We start from the raw sequence: 16,363 nt of genomic DNA on the forward strand, positions 1-16,363 counted from the left end.
TCCTTTCCTTCCTTCTCTGCTTCCTTCCTTCCTCCCCTCCTTGCTTCCCTCCTTCCCTCCCCTCTTCCTTCCTTCCCTCCTTCCCTCCCCCTTCCTTCCTTCCCTTTTTCCTTCCCTCCCTTCCTTCCTTCCCTTCTTCCTTCTCCCCTTCCTTCCCCCTTCCTTCCCTCTTCCTTCCTTCCTTTCTCCTTTCCTCTCTTCCTTCCCCCTTTCTTCCTTCCTTCCTTCTTCCTTCCTTCCTTCCTCCTTCCTTCCTCCTTCCTTCCTTCCTTCCTTCCTTCCTCTCTTCCTTCCTTCCTTCCCTCCTTCCTTCCCTCCCTTCCTTCCTTTCTCCTTTCCTCTCTTCCTTCCTTCCTTCCTTCCTTCCTTCCTTCCTTTCTTCCTTCCTTCCTTCCTTCCTCCCTCCCTCCCTCCCTTCCTCTCTCCCTTCCTTCCTTGCTTCCTTCTTCCTTTGCTTTCTTTTTTTTCTTCCATCTATTTATTTGCTTTAAAAAAGTATTCTTTGTTATATAGGCTTGTTTTCTTCAAGAAAAGTGAGGAAGAATACTAGAAGAACCTATAATGACTTTTTAAAAAAGTAAAATAGATTGATAATTTTTTAAAAATAAGATTATAAAAATGCCCTAAGACCAAAAAGTTTGAAAACTGCTACCCTACGGAAAAACCCTTAATGGCTCTATATCTCAATTTTCCCATTTCCAAAAGGAAAGCATTCAGTGCCTTCTAAGTCCTTTCTAGCTCAAAATCTATAATCCTGCAACAACTAAGGGGTTAAGGATAATTAATACAGTGGAGAGAGTACTGGCTCTGCAATCAGGAAAATCTGAGTTCAAATCCTGAGTCTGACACTTGCTGTGTAACCTAGGCAAGTCTCTTAATCTCTGCCTCAGTTTCCTTAATTGTAAAAGGGACATACCTCGCAGAGTTGTTATGAGGCTCACAAGAGCTATTTGTCAAATACTTAACATAGTGCCTGGCAGATAGTGGGAGCTCATTCTTTCCTCCTTCCTGACCAAACAAAAAAGGAGCCTTAAGAGATCTCTCTGCACTTTGCTTTGTAAAATCTCTTCTGACATGGAAAATTCTCAAAAAGGATATTTTTCCAGGGCAGTAGGTAGAAAATAGGAGAATAATAGTCTAAGCATGAATGCATTTGGGTGAGAACCCTGATTCCCTGACTTAGCAGCTATGTCTCTCCCCCCCCAAACACCCTGAGCCTTCTTGCCCCTTTTGCAAAATGGAACTGATTCTACAGGACCCCTAGTAGCTTCAAAGACTGTGTCCCGTGAGAAAATCCCCTGTAATCTTTCAAGAGGCAGAGAGATGGGAGTCCTTACTGAGTTACAGCCTAGTCCTTCCTTGGGGCCCTCAGCAAGGGGATAAAGAAGGAATTCTAGTCATGAGAGAGTCCAGAGCCTCTCTCAGTCTAGCTCTCTTATAAAAATGGAGCAAGGATCCCTTGCTCTGATCTCAATCATGGTTGCAAAGATCTTTCCGTAAAAAAAAAAAAAAAAAAAAAAGATTCTTCTACCTTGAAATACCAAATATACCCCTAGAAGGGACAGCAGCCCACAGAACAAACCAGCCCTAAAAGAGAGGTACCAGGGGGAAAAATGCTGACCCCTCAGAGAGTCAATAAAGTAAATAAGAGCATTACTATTTGTGAACAAAACCTTTCTTCCAATAGTTAATTTACTGAAGAAATGAAATAATTAATTTACCACTGGGAGTCCAGTTTTACTGGACAAGTAAACTGAGGCCCAGAGAGGAAAATTGATTTGCCAAAGAATAGACAGGTAGGAAATGGCAGAGCCAAATTAATTTGAACTCAGGACCTCTGTACCCAGAAGCATTCCTATTTCTATTGTAATACAACAGAAGAGATCTTGGAAGTCATAGAATCCCAGCATCTCCAACTACATCTGGGAAATCAAGGGCCAGAGAGATAAATTGACTTATTGACAGTTATATATTGAAAGTTATATATATAGAAGTCTTAATTCTAGTACTTTCTCTGTCTTGATCAATTCCAATTTGACTGCATGTCATTTGCTTGTACATAATCGTTTCATATTGTCTCTCCCATTAGACTGTGAATTTTTGAGAATAGGAACTGTCCTACTTTTCTTTGTACATCCAGTTGGAGCTTAATCACTGCTGTTGCTGTTGTCTGACCTCTGTTCCTGAAGAGCATCATGGGATCAGGTAGGCGACACCTTAACGTGCAAGTGAATTGGATTTAAGTGAGGGAGGCCTCTTTTTCTCCTCCAGAGCCACATGGGTCCAATGGCAAGATAAAGCTCAGGATGACTGGAGATGGCCCTAGATGCAGGTTTAATAAATATTCATTGAATGACTGACTGGATATGTCTATTAAAGAGCATTAGGCCAAATCCTTTATTTTAGAGATAATAAAATTGAGGTAGAAGGAGTGGTGATTTTTCTGAGGTCATTTATACAATAAATATCAGAGCAAAGATTTGACTCCAGGTCTAGCTGTTAGGTTCATGACACATTGGCTAGAGATCTGGTCTTGGAATAGGAAAAACTTGGGTGCAAGTCCCGCCTCTGACCAAAACTTACTATGTGTGACTATGAGCAATTCCCTTTACTCTTGTAAAATGCCAGGGTTATTCCCTAAGTAGAGAGTTTGGCTGGTTGCTGTCCTTTGTGCTCAAAGAGCACCAGAATGACATCACCATGTTGGGATCAAGGGACTAACAATAATATAAATAATAACCAGCACTTCTATAGCTACTTCAAGTTTTACAAAGTTTCTTACAAAACTTTTCTTTTTTTTCTTATGTATCCTATACTTATCCTTATCCTAATAAATATCTTATTTAATCCTTATAATAATCTTGTGAAGTAGCTAATATCATTATTTCCCATTTTCCATATCTCCTTTGTCCAATTTTCCATATCCCTGTTGAGAAAGTTTAAGCCGATGGCCAAGAGCCAACGTGTCTAAGGAAGGAATTGGATTTGAAACCCTTCTAAAGCTTAAAGTTAGAGATAAGTTGCCAGTCCAAATAGAGGGAATCTCAGTACTGGGAATCCTCCTCACTCCTTGAAATTACCATCTTGACCAAAAAGTGATGGTGAGCTGTTTATTATCATCATCACCATGGTCTTCATCGCTGCCATCAAAATCACAATCATCCCTATCATCTTCATCCTTAAAGCACTATTTTTTTTTTTTTTAGTTGTCAATAATTCCTACTTTCCTTAACAATCATCATTTTCAGGGTTCTACACTTCAGAGTCTATTTACCAGTGAGTTTCAGAACTCTCCCCATCTCTTTTTTTAATGGGTATTCTGGAGAGAGAATTTACCAAATTAATCTCCCTCTTCCTCCCTGAGAAAGCCGGAGCAGGGAAGATATTCAAAAGAGCTGGGAGTCGGATCTGGTTTGAGTAACGAGGGCTGGCCTTCCACAGGGCTGCTTTCAAATTTGGTCTTTTCTCCGCAGAATTGGTGGGGGTGAGGTGGGGGAAGGGCTGGGAGACTTCTGGAATCCCAGTTATTTCATCAGATAGCCTAATGAGTTAAGCAGAACCAAGAGCATTTGAAGGCAGATGAACTTTGCCATTCCTCTGTCAGTCCTTACAAAGGGAGGGGAATTCCAAGCCCAGAAGAAAGGGCTCTTTGTACTGGACTGTATCTGGTCATTAGCTCCAGCCCAAGGATTCCAGTTTACATTTTAATCCGAATATCTATTAATAGACCTCTTATTTCAGCCCCCAGAGAACGGCCTCTCTACAGTGAAACTGGCTTTCTGTTTCTCTGGATTCCAATAAAAGAAAGCGGCCGCTCAGTATCGATCTCGTCGGACAACGGAGAGCCCTCGTACCGGGGTCCTGGTCTGGGGTGGCACGGGGCACTCCCCTGGGGCTGATCGCCATCTTCCTTCCTGTCTGCATCAAGGTGGGAAGTGTGTTGGGCTATTAGAGTCCACATTGTAAAAGCCAAATTCTGGTTTACAACTTTATCAGACAGGGCCAGGTAGTCCTTAGTTAAAACAAGGGAATGCAGCAGGCAGGCCTGATCCTGAGAAAAGCCATCAACAAACCCAATGGAGCTTCTAAGGATGGGCCAGTGAGGCGCTGGAGCAAGAGCACTCCCTTTGGAAACAGAGGACCTGGATTCCAATCCTCACTAACGACTGACCTCCAGTCCCCTTTAGGATCAAATCTTCTGTTTAGCCTTCAAGGCCCTTTATCACTCTTTACACATCACTCCTCCCACCTACTCTGGCTTTCCCAGCCATTTCTCACAAGTAATGTGGAACTCTACCCTCATTTATCCCTCTTGGTTTCCCTCTGAAGTCTCAGCAAATTCAGCAAGAAGCCGTTCCTGGGAAAGAAAAGCTTTCCCTCTCCTATGATCCCCAATTTGCTCTGTATATATGTTATTTTTATGTAGTTCTCTCCCCATTAGACTCCCCCTTTGACTGAGCTTCTCCAGAATAGGGACTGATTCTTGTTTCCTTATCTCCCCGGGGCCTTAGCACTGCTCCTGGCACACAGTAGGTGTTTAATACAGACTTATAGACTTGAAACCCAGCTCCATTTTTCAGTCTTAGACCCAGCCTCAATCCTTGGATCTTTTGATCACAAATCCTCAATTTCAGGAAGCCTAGGGGAACGGGATCTCACCAGGGGTAATCCTTACAGTTAACGGGAACTGAATGATGAGATATTAAGGGCTCTCATGCCATACACACTTTCTTTCTTGAAAGAACTTATCATGTGGGATCTCGTATGTAGGACTGCAAGAAGCCGGAAGGCAGAGATCATTCAGGCCTTATATGGGGGCTTTGCTTATTTTGGGAGGATTTGGGGTGTGAGGACTTGTGACTGTATTGATGAATCCCTAACTCTGCGCCTTCCCTCTAATCCCATGCTGCTTCAGGTCCCAATGTTCACCAGTTATGGGGAAGGCAAAGAAACAAAATGGGAAACTCAGATATAAAGATTTCCAGGGGGAAATAAAATGACAAAAGCCATCAATCCTTGACCTTGCACAACTTAGCTTGGGGCATTCAGGTTAGGGAAATGCGTATGAGGGACTGGCAGAACGTACACAGATAAAAGATAGAAAATATATCCAAGATTAAGAAACCATGACAACCACAAAAAATTATCTTCAGTAGGTGGAAGAAGCAGTACAGGATAGTGGAAAGAATGGGTGAGTAGGAGTCAGTGGCCCTGGGTTCAAATCCTGACTCCCTCATACTTCCTCTCTGTGCAGCATTATCATTGATAATTATCATAATCTTGAGCCTCAGTATCCATATTTAGGCCAAATGGCTATTATAGTCCCTGACAAATCTAGGATTTAGAAGAGTTTCTAGGGAGTTATGTTAAGAAAAGCAAAACTTTGGATAGAGCACTAGTCCTGAAGTCAGGAGGACCTGAGTTCAAATATGACCTCAGACACTTCCTAGCTGTGTGACCCTGGGCAAGTTACTTAGCCAAGAAAGAAAGAAAGAAAGAAAGAAAGAAAGAAAGAAAGAAAGAAAGAAAGAAAGAAAGAAAGGAAGGAAGGAAGGAGGAAGGAAGGAAGGAAGGAAGGAAGGAAGGAAGAAAGAAAGAAAGAAAGAAAGAAAGAAGAAAGAAAGAAAGAAAGAAAGAAAGAAAGAAAGAGAAAAGTATGAAAAGAAAAGAAAAACAAAACTTAAAGGTTGTTGGCAGAGGCACAAGAATTCTCCTGTCCCGCTGACCTCGAGGTGGAGTTGGGTTAATTAATCAGGAGGTCAGGGCTTTCCCTCTCCCCGTGACTTACCAGTGATGTCAGCATGCATCTGCACAAAGAGGGGGTTCTTGCTAAGACCCCCACACAGAAACAAGGTGCTGATTGAATGGCCGGCCGCCTCCATCGTCTCCAGAATGTGACGTGTGCCGAGCTGAAAGGGCGAACCAGAGGTGAACATCACGGCTGAGAGAAAAGCAAAAAAAAAAAAAAAAAAAAAAAAAAATCCCCAAATGTTCACACACCCTTTTAATGCAATATTCCAGGGCAAACGGGGTCCGAGGGAACCAAGGGAGTCAATTCACAAATGAAATTTGTGAACTGTGAAAATTAATTTGTGAAATTTGTGAATTGTGGAAATTGGTGAAAAAGAAATACATTCAGTGAAATGGAGAATGTCAGGGGTGAAACAGAATCCAGAATGTCAAAGAAGGGAAGAACCTGAGAACTCCAGATGGAAATGGGAGAACTGGGAGAGACCTTAGAACAGGGAATGTCAGAGTGGTGGTGGGGGGAGTGGAGAGGGGGGAAGACAAGTCTGGGAGGGGCCAGAGATCATATCCTTCCATCCTCTCATTTTATAAATGGGGATCAAAGAGCACAAGAAGCTTAAAGGTAACAAGACATCCCTTTGAAAGGAAAAGGTTCGTTAGCAAAACCCAGTGGAGATCCTAAGTACCATCAAGAGCAGATCAGCTGGAGCTTTCGACATTGCCCCAAGCACAAATGTGAACTTCAGAGTCTAATTTTTGGAGGCCCCAGATACCAAGAGCAGCATCTGACCGGAGTTTCCAGGGCCACGACCTATGTAAAGGGAAGCCTGGCCAATCTGCAGGAAGCTAAGCTTACTGGCCCATTGATTTGGAGATTAAATCAACTTTTGACAGTTTGGGGGTCTGCGTGGCCAGCTTTCTTCTGAAGCACTCATCCTTTCCATGTTGCAACTTTCCCCATCGCAGTTTCAATATATCGTGGTCAGCGCAAGAAATTAAATGGGAATTTGGGGGGAGTTTGGTAGAAGCCACATGACTTCATGATGTCACATGAAGGGCAGCAAACTCTACAGAGCTTGTGACCAACTACTTAATGCAGATTTTACAATAAGGGGCTATAAACACTCCCTAAAAGAAAAAGGGAAAAAAAATCAGATTTCTTTGTTATAAAGGGAGGGAAGGGCCAAAAACCATATGCAAATTTTTCAAATCATGGTGAGGGTGGGGGGGGTGCCATGCCTCTGACCCTGCTTTGTTGGGGGTTAACTGCAGATGTGATTTTAACAAATGGGGGACTTTTATTTCTTTGCATTTTATTATTGTTGCAATATCTGTATTTTATCCATGAAGCTTGTGATCCATCTAATCCAATGTGGTGCTTGTTAAGATCTATGTATTTTCAATGTTCTAATGACCTTCATTTTTTCTTCTCTTTAGTGGCCACCAAATCTGCTTTGGAGCCTGCAATCATACTAAATGATAGGCTGGGCCAATTCTTCTTTTTTCCTAATCTCAATCACATCTTGATTTCCTTCTTCCCTCCATCCTTCCCTCCTTCCCTCCCTCCCTTCCTCCTTCCCTTCCTTCCTCCCTTTCTCCCTTCCTTCTTCCTCCTTTCCTTCTTCCTTCTTTCCTTCCCTCCTTCCTTCCTTTCCCTTCCTCCCTCCCTCCCTTCCTTCCTTCCTTCCCTCCTTCCCTCCTTCCCTTCTTCCTCCCTCCCTCCCTCCCTCCCTCTTTCACTTCCTTCCTTCCTCCCTTCCTTCCTTCCTTTTTCCTTCTTTCTTCTTTCTCTGCACCACAAACTAGGAATATTTAAGCTTCTATGGATTATTGGATTCATTGCCTTTTGTATCCTCAGTTTTGGCCATAGACAGTCTGGCATATAGCAGATATTGAGTAAACACTTGCTTCCCAATCTTCTGGATGCAAGCAATGCATCTAGACTCAACATGCCTGAATCAAAGCTATCTCTCTCCCCAAACCCTGCTCCTCTCCCAGACACCGCTGTCACTGTTGAGAGGGCCACCAACTCAGTCGCCCAGGCTCAAAGGCTTGGTTTCTTCCCCTACTCCCGGGAAAGAATCCTGTTCCTCATATCCAGTCTGTTCTGGAATCTGGTGCCTCCATGACATCTCTCTTATGTGCCCCTGCTCTTTGCCTCCACACCCTCTGCTCTTCCTAGTTCAACCCCTCATTACCTCACACCATTGCGATGGCCTCCAAATTGGACTCCCTGCTTCAGATCGCTCCCATCCAGCCTCTGCACTCCTGCCAAAGAACTTTTCCTAAAGTGGGGACCCGAAGCAGAGGGTGGGCCCTCTACTGCTCAATACACTCTTGTGGTTCCTCATCCCCTCTGGGATCAAATGTAAAATCCTGTGTTTCTCCTTTAACATTCTCCACAACCTGACCCCTTTTAGCCTTTCTAGTATTCTTGAACCTCCCTTCTATACATTCTAGTAGGTATGCATCTATGTATGTGTGCATGCATATATGAGTATGTATGCACAGATGCATGGAAATAGATGTACCACTTAGGTGTATAATACATGTGTAAATAAATTTTAGTGTATACTAAACAACAACAACAACAACAACAACAACAACCTCTCTGCTTCAAAAAGCTAATGGGAGAGCTGCTGTTCAGCTGTCTTTGGGTTTTCGATTTGCCTTTCCTTCTCCAATGGGCAATCAGTGACTTAAATAATTTGCCCAAAGTCACACAATTAGGCAGCCTCAATGCTAGATTTGAAATCTGGAGCTCTATCCACTGAGCCATCAGCTGCTTCAGAGGGAGAGACCACGTAAATAACCAGGTACAACAAGAAACAAGTAAAGATAGGTATAAGGATTGGGATAGTGATACAGATGTAAATATAAGTATAGGAGGCAGCTTGGTCTAGAATCAGGAAGACCTGAATTCAAATCTGGTCTCAGACACTTAGCTGTATGGCTCTAGGTGAGTCACTTTACTCTGCCTCAGTTTCCTCATCTGTAAAATGAGCTAGAGAAGGAATGGCAAACCACTCCAGTACCTCTGCCAAATAAAGTCCAAATGGGACCATGGAGAGTGACAGCACTACTGAAATGACTGAACAATGACAAATGTATGTACCTCGTTATTTACATGCCCTTTAGAATGTAATCTCCTGGAAGGAAGGAAGGATTTTCATCATTTTGTATCCCCAGTACTTAGCGTGGCTAGGAAGGCGGGTCCATAGTACAAGGGGAATAGTGACTTTGATGTCACCTCCCCAGCCTACAGACCTTTGTACTGGGTTTGGGGTATAGCCTTATTTTACCTTTAAGAACCCCCAATTTCCTTCAAAGTGAAGCTTCAGGCTCATTACTACTCAAGGCCTTTCTTGGTTCCCCAACCCAGACATTAACATAATTTTATACCCACTTCCATGTTCTCATTTCTTAATTCTATAGAACATAATCGATCTTTTTAAAGGAAAAGATTCAATTTTGAATGCTCTGCTTCGAGAACACAGCCCGAAATGTGTGGCACTTAATAAACGGCCCCGAACCGCCATCTAAAGATTCATCTCTCAGTATGATAAAGTCTGTGGCTGTGTCTAATTGTTGGCTGGAATTCCCGTTCTCCTTCAAACCTCACAACTCCAAGCCCATAATATCCCTCCTCCTCCTCCCTAAATGTCCCAACAAAAGCGATTGTGGGAAAAAATGTTGCATGTTTACCTGCCTGGAAGAAATGTTTTAATCAGGGAAAAATTTTAAATTAAAAGTAGTCTATTCCACTATAGAAAAAAAAGTTAATTTAATCCCATCATGAAGAAAATGCAAATCTGGGGGCTTCAAATGCAAATTGTAATTTTTTTTTTCTTTTAAAAGGTTTACTACTGAAAAGAAAACTATAGATTACCAGCCAATGGACAAAAGCTATTGTTTGAGGAGATCTTCAATTAAGCATGGTTTAATTTTTTTTTTTTAAACTTGAAGGGTTCCATACAGTTCCATGTACCTTTAATTATACTCCTCATTCATTACAGTCCTATCCCTACAGAATACTAACAACCCAATCGCTGATACTGTCCAAAGGGGGAATTTGTTCGATTTCAACTTGTCAACAATAACTCGGCGCTGGCTCATTGTTCTCGGCTGCTGAAGCAGAAGGTTCTTTTACTCCATTTACCGTCCTGGGAAATGTATCTGTTATCTACATGCTTCATTAAAACCATCATCATTTTGCTTAAAGGTCAGCACACACAGATACTTTTTCCAAAATGAATGGTACTCACCGTAATTCAAATTACTCTACAATAAAGTCCTATCTAAAAGCCTTTCTCTTAAAAGCCTCCCTACAATGATATTTTAAAGGTCATTAAGACAAGGGATAGCCTAAATACGAAAGTTGTTAATACCCCTCTGTGCCACTTATGATAAGCACATTAAGTACACAATTGATTTTCAGAGTGTGTGGGACTTGAAAAACAAAGATGGTTCTTTTTCCTACATTAACTCGACTGCATTGATAAAATTCTAGGGCTCCTCCTGTAATATTCATCCAGAAAGATTAACTAGGAGACAATCTGGTTCTGGATTACTGTTTTTTTCTTGGCCAGAGCAAGCGAGAAAACTGTTTTTAAAATGTTATGTTAGGGGCAGCTAGGTGGTGCAGTGGATAGAGTACCAGCCTTGAAGACAGGAGGACCTGAGTTCAAATCTTAAGACTGCTGAGCTGTGTGACCCTGAGCAAGTCACTTAACCCCAATTGCCTCAGCCAAAAACAAAACAAACAAACAAACAAAAAATTAAAATGTTGTGTTAAACAATTTAAAAGAAGTCTTAAATTTTTTTTTCTTTCACATGACTTCTCCATGTATAGATCAAGGATAAAATCATGATGTGATGCTTTGATATGGAACTCCCCAGGAAGATCTATATTCTTCACTTCCAATGGGATGGGGAATTCATTTGGAAAGAACCAGTTGTTCATTCAGAAGAGATCAGACGGTTTTAATGGAATTGTAAAGCTGATGTTGGTCAATGATATGATAGAGCTTCCAAAAGGCTAGTAGAAACAGGGGGTCTGAAAATGTAGAGTGATGATACGGTGTATTCTGTTGGACTCAATGGGCTTTAAGGACCCTTCCCACCAAGTTTAATTGAGGGACTAACTTGGTCCTTCAAGGAGGTGCAATCATTGCTGATTGGTGCCAGTGCTCAAGGATGCTTGGGGAGTCTTCCTCCAGACATGTGTAATGGAAGGTCCTGCCCTCTACTTCAAAGCAAACAAGAATTCTGGGACTGTTTCTTGCCTAAGTGCTCCATGAGGACATGAAGTCTTTGATTTTCTTCATTGCTGGAATCTCAATTGTGAGAAGAGTGTTTGTAGCTACCTTTAGAAGGTTGAGCCCATTCTGCCCAGGGCTGAGCCGTAGAAGGAAAAGTGTGTGTCTCATTTGGGAATTTATGTTTCTGTACTTTAGATCTTGTACAAATCTTAATTGATGCTACTAGTTAATTGAGGCAAAATCATTGGCTGAACAGGAGGAATTGAGGGTGGTACTAAATGTGCCAGGGAAAACTTTCTCTTTCTTACTTAGTGACAAGGTATAAGAACAACTTTCTGAGTTCAGAAGAAGATGGAGCTTCTCTGAGGGGTCAGAGAAGGTTTTGTCTGTGGGTGGGGCCGTGATTTTGTCCTCTTTGGTTCAAGGCCTTAGGTGATCTCAAAAAAGATCGAAAGAACCTGGGAAAGAGCCAACCTGATCTGTCTAACCTAGCTGTGCAGTAGAATTTGTATGGCGGCCAGATCACAGAGTACTATAAGGAAGTGGGTAACTGGCCTGACTTCCATATTGGACCTGGAAGTGATTTCAACTGTGGGAAGAATATTTTACATTTACAGCTATCACTGTATGTTTGAACCCACTTTTCCTGGGGCCAAGCTGTGGATGGAAGGATATACCCCATTTGGATTATTTAGACCTCTGAATTACATAAATATCTCTGAAAAAAGTAATATTGCTGTATGATATTGAGGAAAAACTGATTGGTTCAACTGAAAAGTGCTAATCAATATGGGGATAGTAAAATGATTGATATTTCCAGGGAACAAACCGGATGGGGGCTTGCCCACTGACCATGGAGTAGCCCTAGATCAATGAGAGGAAGATGAAGCTCACCATTCTTTGGGGACTCAATTTGACAATGGGAATGAGAGTCAGGAAAAGGATTACTAGTATCTTATATACCTGATAAATTTATCCCCACCCTTGGCAGATACAGAACAGAGAGTAGTGCCACCTCTGATTTGACCTAACTGGGTCTCAGTTTCCTTATTTGTAAAATAAGAAAATTGGTCTAAATGGTTTTTGAGTGCCTTACTCTCTAAATCTCTGATTCTATTACTCCATCACAACTTCCCTGGGTCAAAGTGTCTTCATCTATAAAATGAAGGCTATTAGACTTGATGGCCTTTGAGAAGTCTTCCTCCTCTAGATCTGTGATTGATTTTATCATTGACTGAGTCATTTATTTCTCCTTTTTTTTTTTTTTTTTTTTGGTCTTACCTCTTCTTGACAGGCTGCTTTGTGGGAGCATTATCTGTTTAAGCTTGTATTTTCATGGCTAAACAATTGCTTTGACTTATTAATTATGCTAATTAACCGTATTCTTAATTAAATGAAATAAAATCAAACAAGTTATTTGAATGATTTCACTAGTCAAGGACCATATCTATCTCTGGATGATATCCCAATGTACCAAAGTAGTATGAATAAATATTACATGATAAATATTACATAATAATGAAGGAAAATGTAAAAGGGCACCCAATTTGAAAGCTGAAGATGAAGATTCAAATCCTGTTTCTCAGGGGCCATGGGCAAATCATTAAATCTCTCTGGGATTAAGTCAAACTACAATTCTGAACTTGTCTTTTGGAAAAATAATATGTAAACAACCTTATTTCAATATGATTAGTTTCCCTTGTACTGCATTTTATTGTATGTTTTTAAAAACATTATTTTGAGGAGGAGCCTATAGAACTCATCAGACTGCCAAAGGGTTCCAGCACCCAAAAAAGATGATTAACTCCCTGAACTAGGCAAACTCTAAAGTCTTTTCAAGCTCAAAAAGTCTATGATTCCATATAACATGAAGTTACTTCATTTTAAATTATGAATTGCCCCTAATCAATCAGTCACCAAGCATGGACCAAGCAAGGTTCTAGAGATGTCAGCTTCCCTGTAGAACCTTGCTTGATCGATGCTTGGTGACTGGTTGATTAGGGGCAATTGATAATTAAAATTCACTAAACATTTACTTAATTTAGTAATTACTGTTAAATGCAAGGACATCAACTCTAACAAGAGGAAACAGGATCTCTTCCCAAAGAGTATGCATTATCTTGGGGAGAAAGCTCTAAGCTTTCACATGTCTATGGTTTTAAACGTCAACACTATGGAAACAGTGGGAGTGTAATTATATTATATATCTGTCTTGTCTGCGGTTCTGACAGCGAACAGTGCTCACAGAATATACAGTCTGACTTTACCTTTACCATGATGGAAATGTGGAAAATAAGTCAGATCAACATTCAAGAATAGCATCTATTTTTGGGTGCTGGAACCCTTTGGCAATCTGATGAATTCTATAGGCTCCTCCTCAAAATAATATTTTTAAATGCATAAAATAAAATATGTGGCATTAAAGGGAAACCAATTATATTTAAATAAGGTTATCAAAATATTCTAGCAAATGACTGCTTAAAGTTGATGTCCTTGCACTTGGTGTTATGTGGCATAATTGCCAGAATAGGAAAGGTTTTCTGTGGGCCCGTTACTCTGGGTGGGCAAGATGTTAGAAGTCTTATTGGTGAGCACCTGATTTATTGAATCTATTCTCCTAGAACACAGGATAATGTGTGTGAGGGAGTACCACCAGCGGATCAAACACCTTTGGAACATCAACAGTATTTAAGTGAGATCTTACTCCTTTCTTGCCAGGGAGGCAATGAATGTGTGAGTCTGATATTTTTGGACATGGACAATGGGAGAATTTGTTTTGCTGCATTTAAGTGTTTATCATTAGGATTTTCTTATGATAGGAAAAAAATACATATTAGCACAATGGGAGGGAGAGATATTAAATCCTTTTTTGTTGTTGTTGTTGTTGTTATTAAAGCAATATTTAGATGCTTACAGCAATGGCTTGAATGGTGGCCAGGTAGAGAAGAGCAAGATCATCAAGGCTCTGAGACAGTTTCAATCCTGTGACCTGTGTGGATTAGAAGAGAGAGAGAGAGAGAGAGAGAGAGAGAGAGAGAGAGAGAGAGAGAGAGAGAGAATGAAAAAAAATACAAATGTGGTGAGGAGATATTTCCCATGAGAGACATTCAGGCACATTTTTTGGTTGTAATGAGTTCAAATCCTTTCTTTGTAAAACAGAAGTGAACCTGTAGCTTAAGTCATTTTTTTGCTTTATAAATAGAGGGATGGGGTGGGGGGGGCAGTATGCCCAAAACGAGACAAAGAGAGGGAAACACACTAACCAATCCTCTATAGGAAGGGTAACCCTAAACTTGATACTTTGGGCATTTTTTTTATACAACCATGTAAGAATATTCATTGATACAAGGAACATTTCCCAAGGCACATCTATGGAATATAAGTTCTTAGTTATAATACGAGCTAACACTTACTTATATGCCACTTTAAGATTTGTAAGATTTATTTATCGTATTTCAGGCTCACAACAATCCTGTTAGGAAGACACTGCAGGCACAATTTCTCCCATCTGATGGATGAGGAAAACATGGCTCAGAGAATTTATATGAGTCATTCAATCATAGTTTTATCATGGGAGAGAATCTTAGAGAACATCCAACCTAATCTCTCTTATTTTTCAACTGAGAAATGAAAGACTCGGAAATTCTAAAATGATCATGATGGTATAATGCATAGAACGCCATAGCTTCAGACACTGCCTTAGCTGTATGAGCCTGGCAGATCACTTAACCTTGTTTCCCTCAGTTTCCTCACTTGTAAAATGGAAATGGAAAATCACTCCAGTGATTCTGTCAAGAAAACCCCAAACGGTTTCAGCAAGAGTCAGCCATGATTGAAATCAACGAAACAACAAAGATCTGGTTCAAATCTTATGCTCCTTTGTGTGATCTCAAGAAAACCATTTCTTCTCTTTGATCCTCAGCTTTCTCATTCCAGAACCTCAGTTTCCTTTTCTGTAAATTGGGGATAATATATGTAATATCCATCATGTAGGTTTTTAGGGGGAAAAACTGTATATATGTGAACTATCCTTATCATCTTGTCCTGGGATTCTTAACTTAGGGTCTATTTCCTTTACATATATATTTTTATAACTGATTTTAATATAATTGGATTCCTTTGTAATCCTATTATTTTATGTGTTTAAAAACAGGCAGTTAGGTGGAGCACTAGAGAGATCACTAGATCTCGAAAGCCTGAATTCAAAATTGGCAATAAACATACACTGCTTGGGTAATTCTGGTCAAATCACTTAAATTCCATCTGCCTCAGTTTCTTCATCAGTATAATGGATATAACAGCTCCTTCCTCTTAGGATTATCATAAGCATCAAATGAGATGACATTTGTAAAGTGCTTTGTAAACCTTAAAGAGATATATAAATGATAGTGAGTATGGGAAGGAGGAAGATCCAGAATGCACCAAAACAAAAAAAAAAAAAAGAAAAAAAATGTTTAGAAGCCCCAATTTAGGGTCTCTTCCTACTCTGACATTTGAGATTCTAAAAGGTCCTTTTTTTGTTGAGACCTTTCATCTCACAGATGAAGGAACTGAACTCCAGGAAGAAAAAATGAACTTGTTCATTCACAGTGGTGGGGCTTATCCCCTATGTTTCTGGGCCTCTGGATCACTGATATCTATTTAAGATCCTCTATGATATGCTCTAATTAATCAACTTTCAGATCTCTCCCAGACCTAACTCTATGAATCTGTGACTTGAAGGATGAAGACTCCGACTCTTTTTATCACTTAGATTATGAGTTCCTCAGCTCATCAATTTAAAGTTGGATGATGTGAGACCATCTAATCCAATGCTCTCATTTTACAGATAAAGAAACAGAGATCACAAGAGGTGCTTGCTCAAGGTCATACAGGTAATCAATGCCAGAGTCAGAATCTTAACCCAGTGCTTTACTCCGGGCAAGACATCATCACCAGGCTCCTATACTTTTCTCTTGGGACTCTTCCTACTTGGTTATAAGCCCAGGAACCTGTTAAATGTACACACTTAGTTCTTACCTCTTCCCCATTCCTCTGTGAATGTTCTGCTAAAACTTGTTTTTTTTTTTTTTAAACCAATTGTTAGATTTTTAAAACCACAAGTCCAAACGAGGCTGGAGCCACCTCACGTAGAAGGTATCATCTTACTAAATGATATTAGCTGGGCCTCTTCCCTGCATCATTTCCTCTCCTAAGCTTTTCTTCAGATCTCAAAACACACCCAGAGGCTTCAGACAAAATTGAGTCTGAACCTCTCAGTAATATTACCAGGTATATAAAATGTGACTTGCTGATTAATGTCAATTTTCAAAACTAAACCTTTTACTATAAACAGCATCCACAACACAAATAAC

The 16,363-nt window shown here is 40.5% G+C and overlaps 1 protein-coding gene across 1 annotated transcript in view; it reads right to left on the reverse strand.

The window, feature by feature from the left end:
* Positions 1-16,363, reverse strand: part of FGGY (FGGY carbohydrate kinase domain containing) — a 518,439-nt gene that overhangs the window by 91,605 nt on the left and 410,471 nt on the right. The window contains 2 exon segments of the mRNA XM_051999569.1: positions 5,789-5,909; positions 13,924-13,998. Of these exon segments, the coding sequence (XP_051855529.1) occupies positions 5,789-5,909; positions 13,924-13,998 (196 nt within the window).

Source organism: Antechinus flavipes, chromosome 4 (assembly GCF_016432865.1).
Source record: "Antechinus flavipes isolate AdamAnt ecotype Samford, QLD, Australia chromosome 4, AdamAnt_v2, whole genome shotgun sequence".
Lineage (NCBI taxonomy): Eukaryota > Metazoa > Chordata > Mammalia > Dasyuromorphia > Dasyuridae > Antechinus > Antechinus flavipes.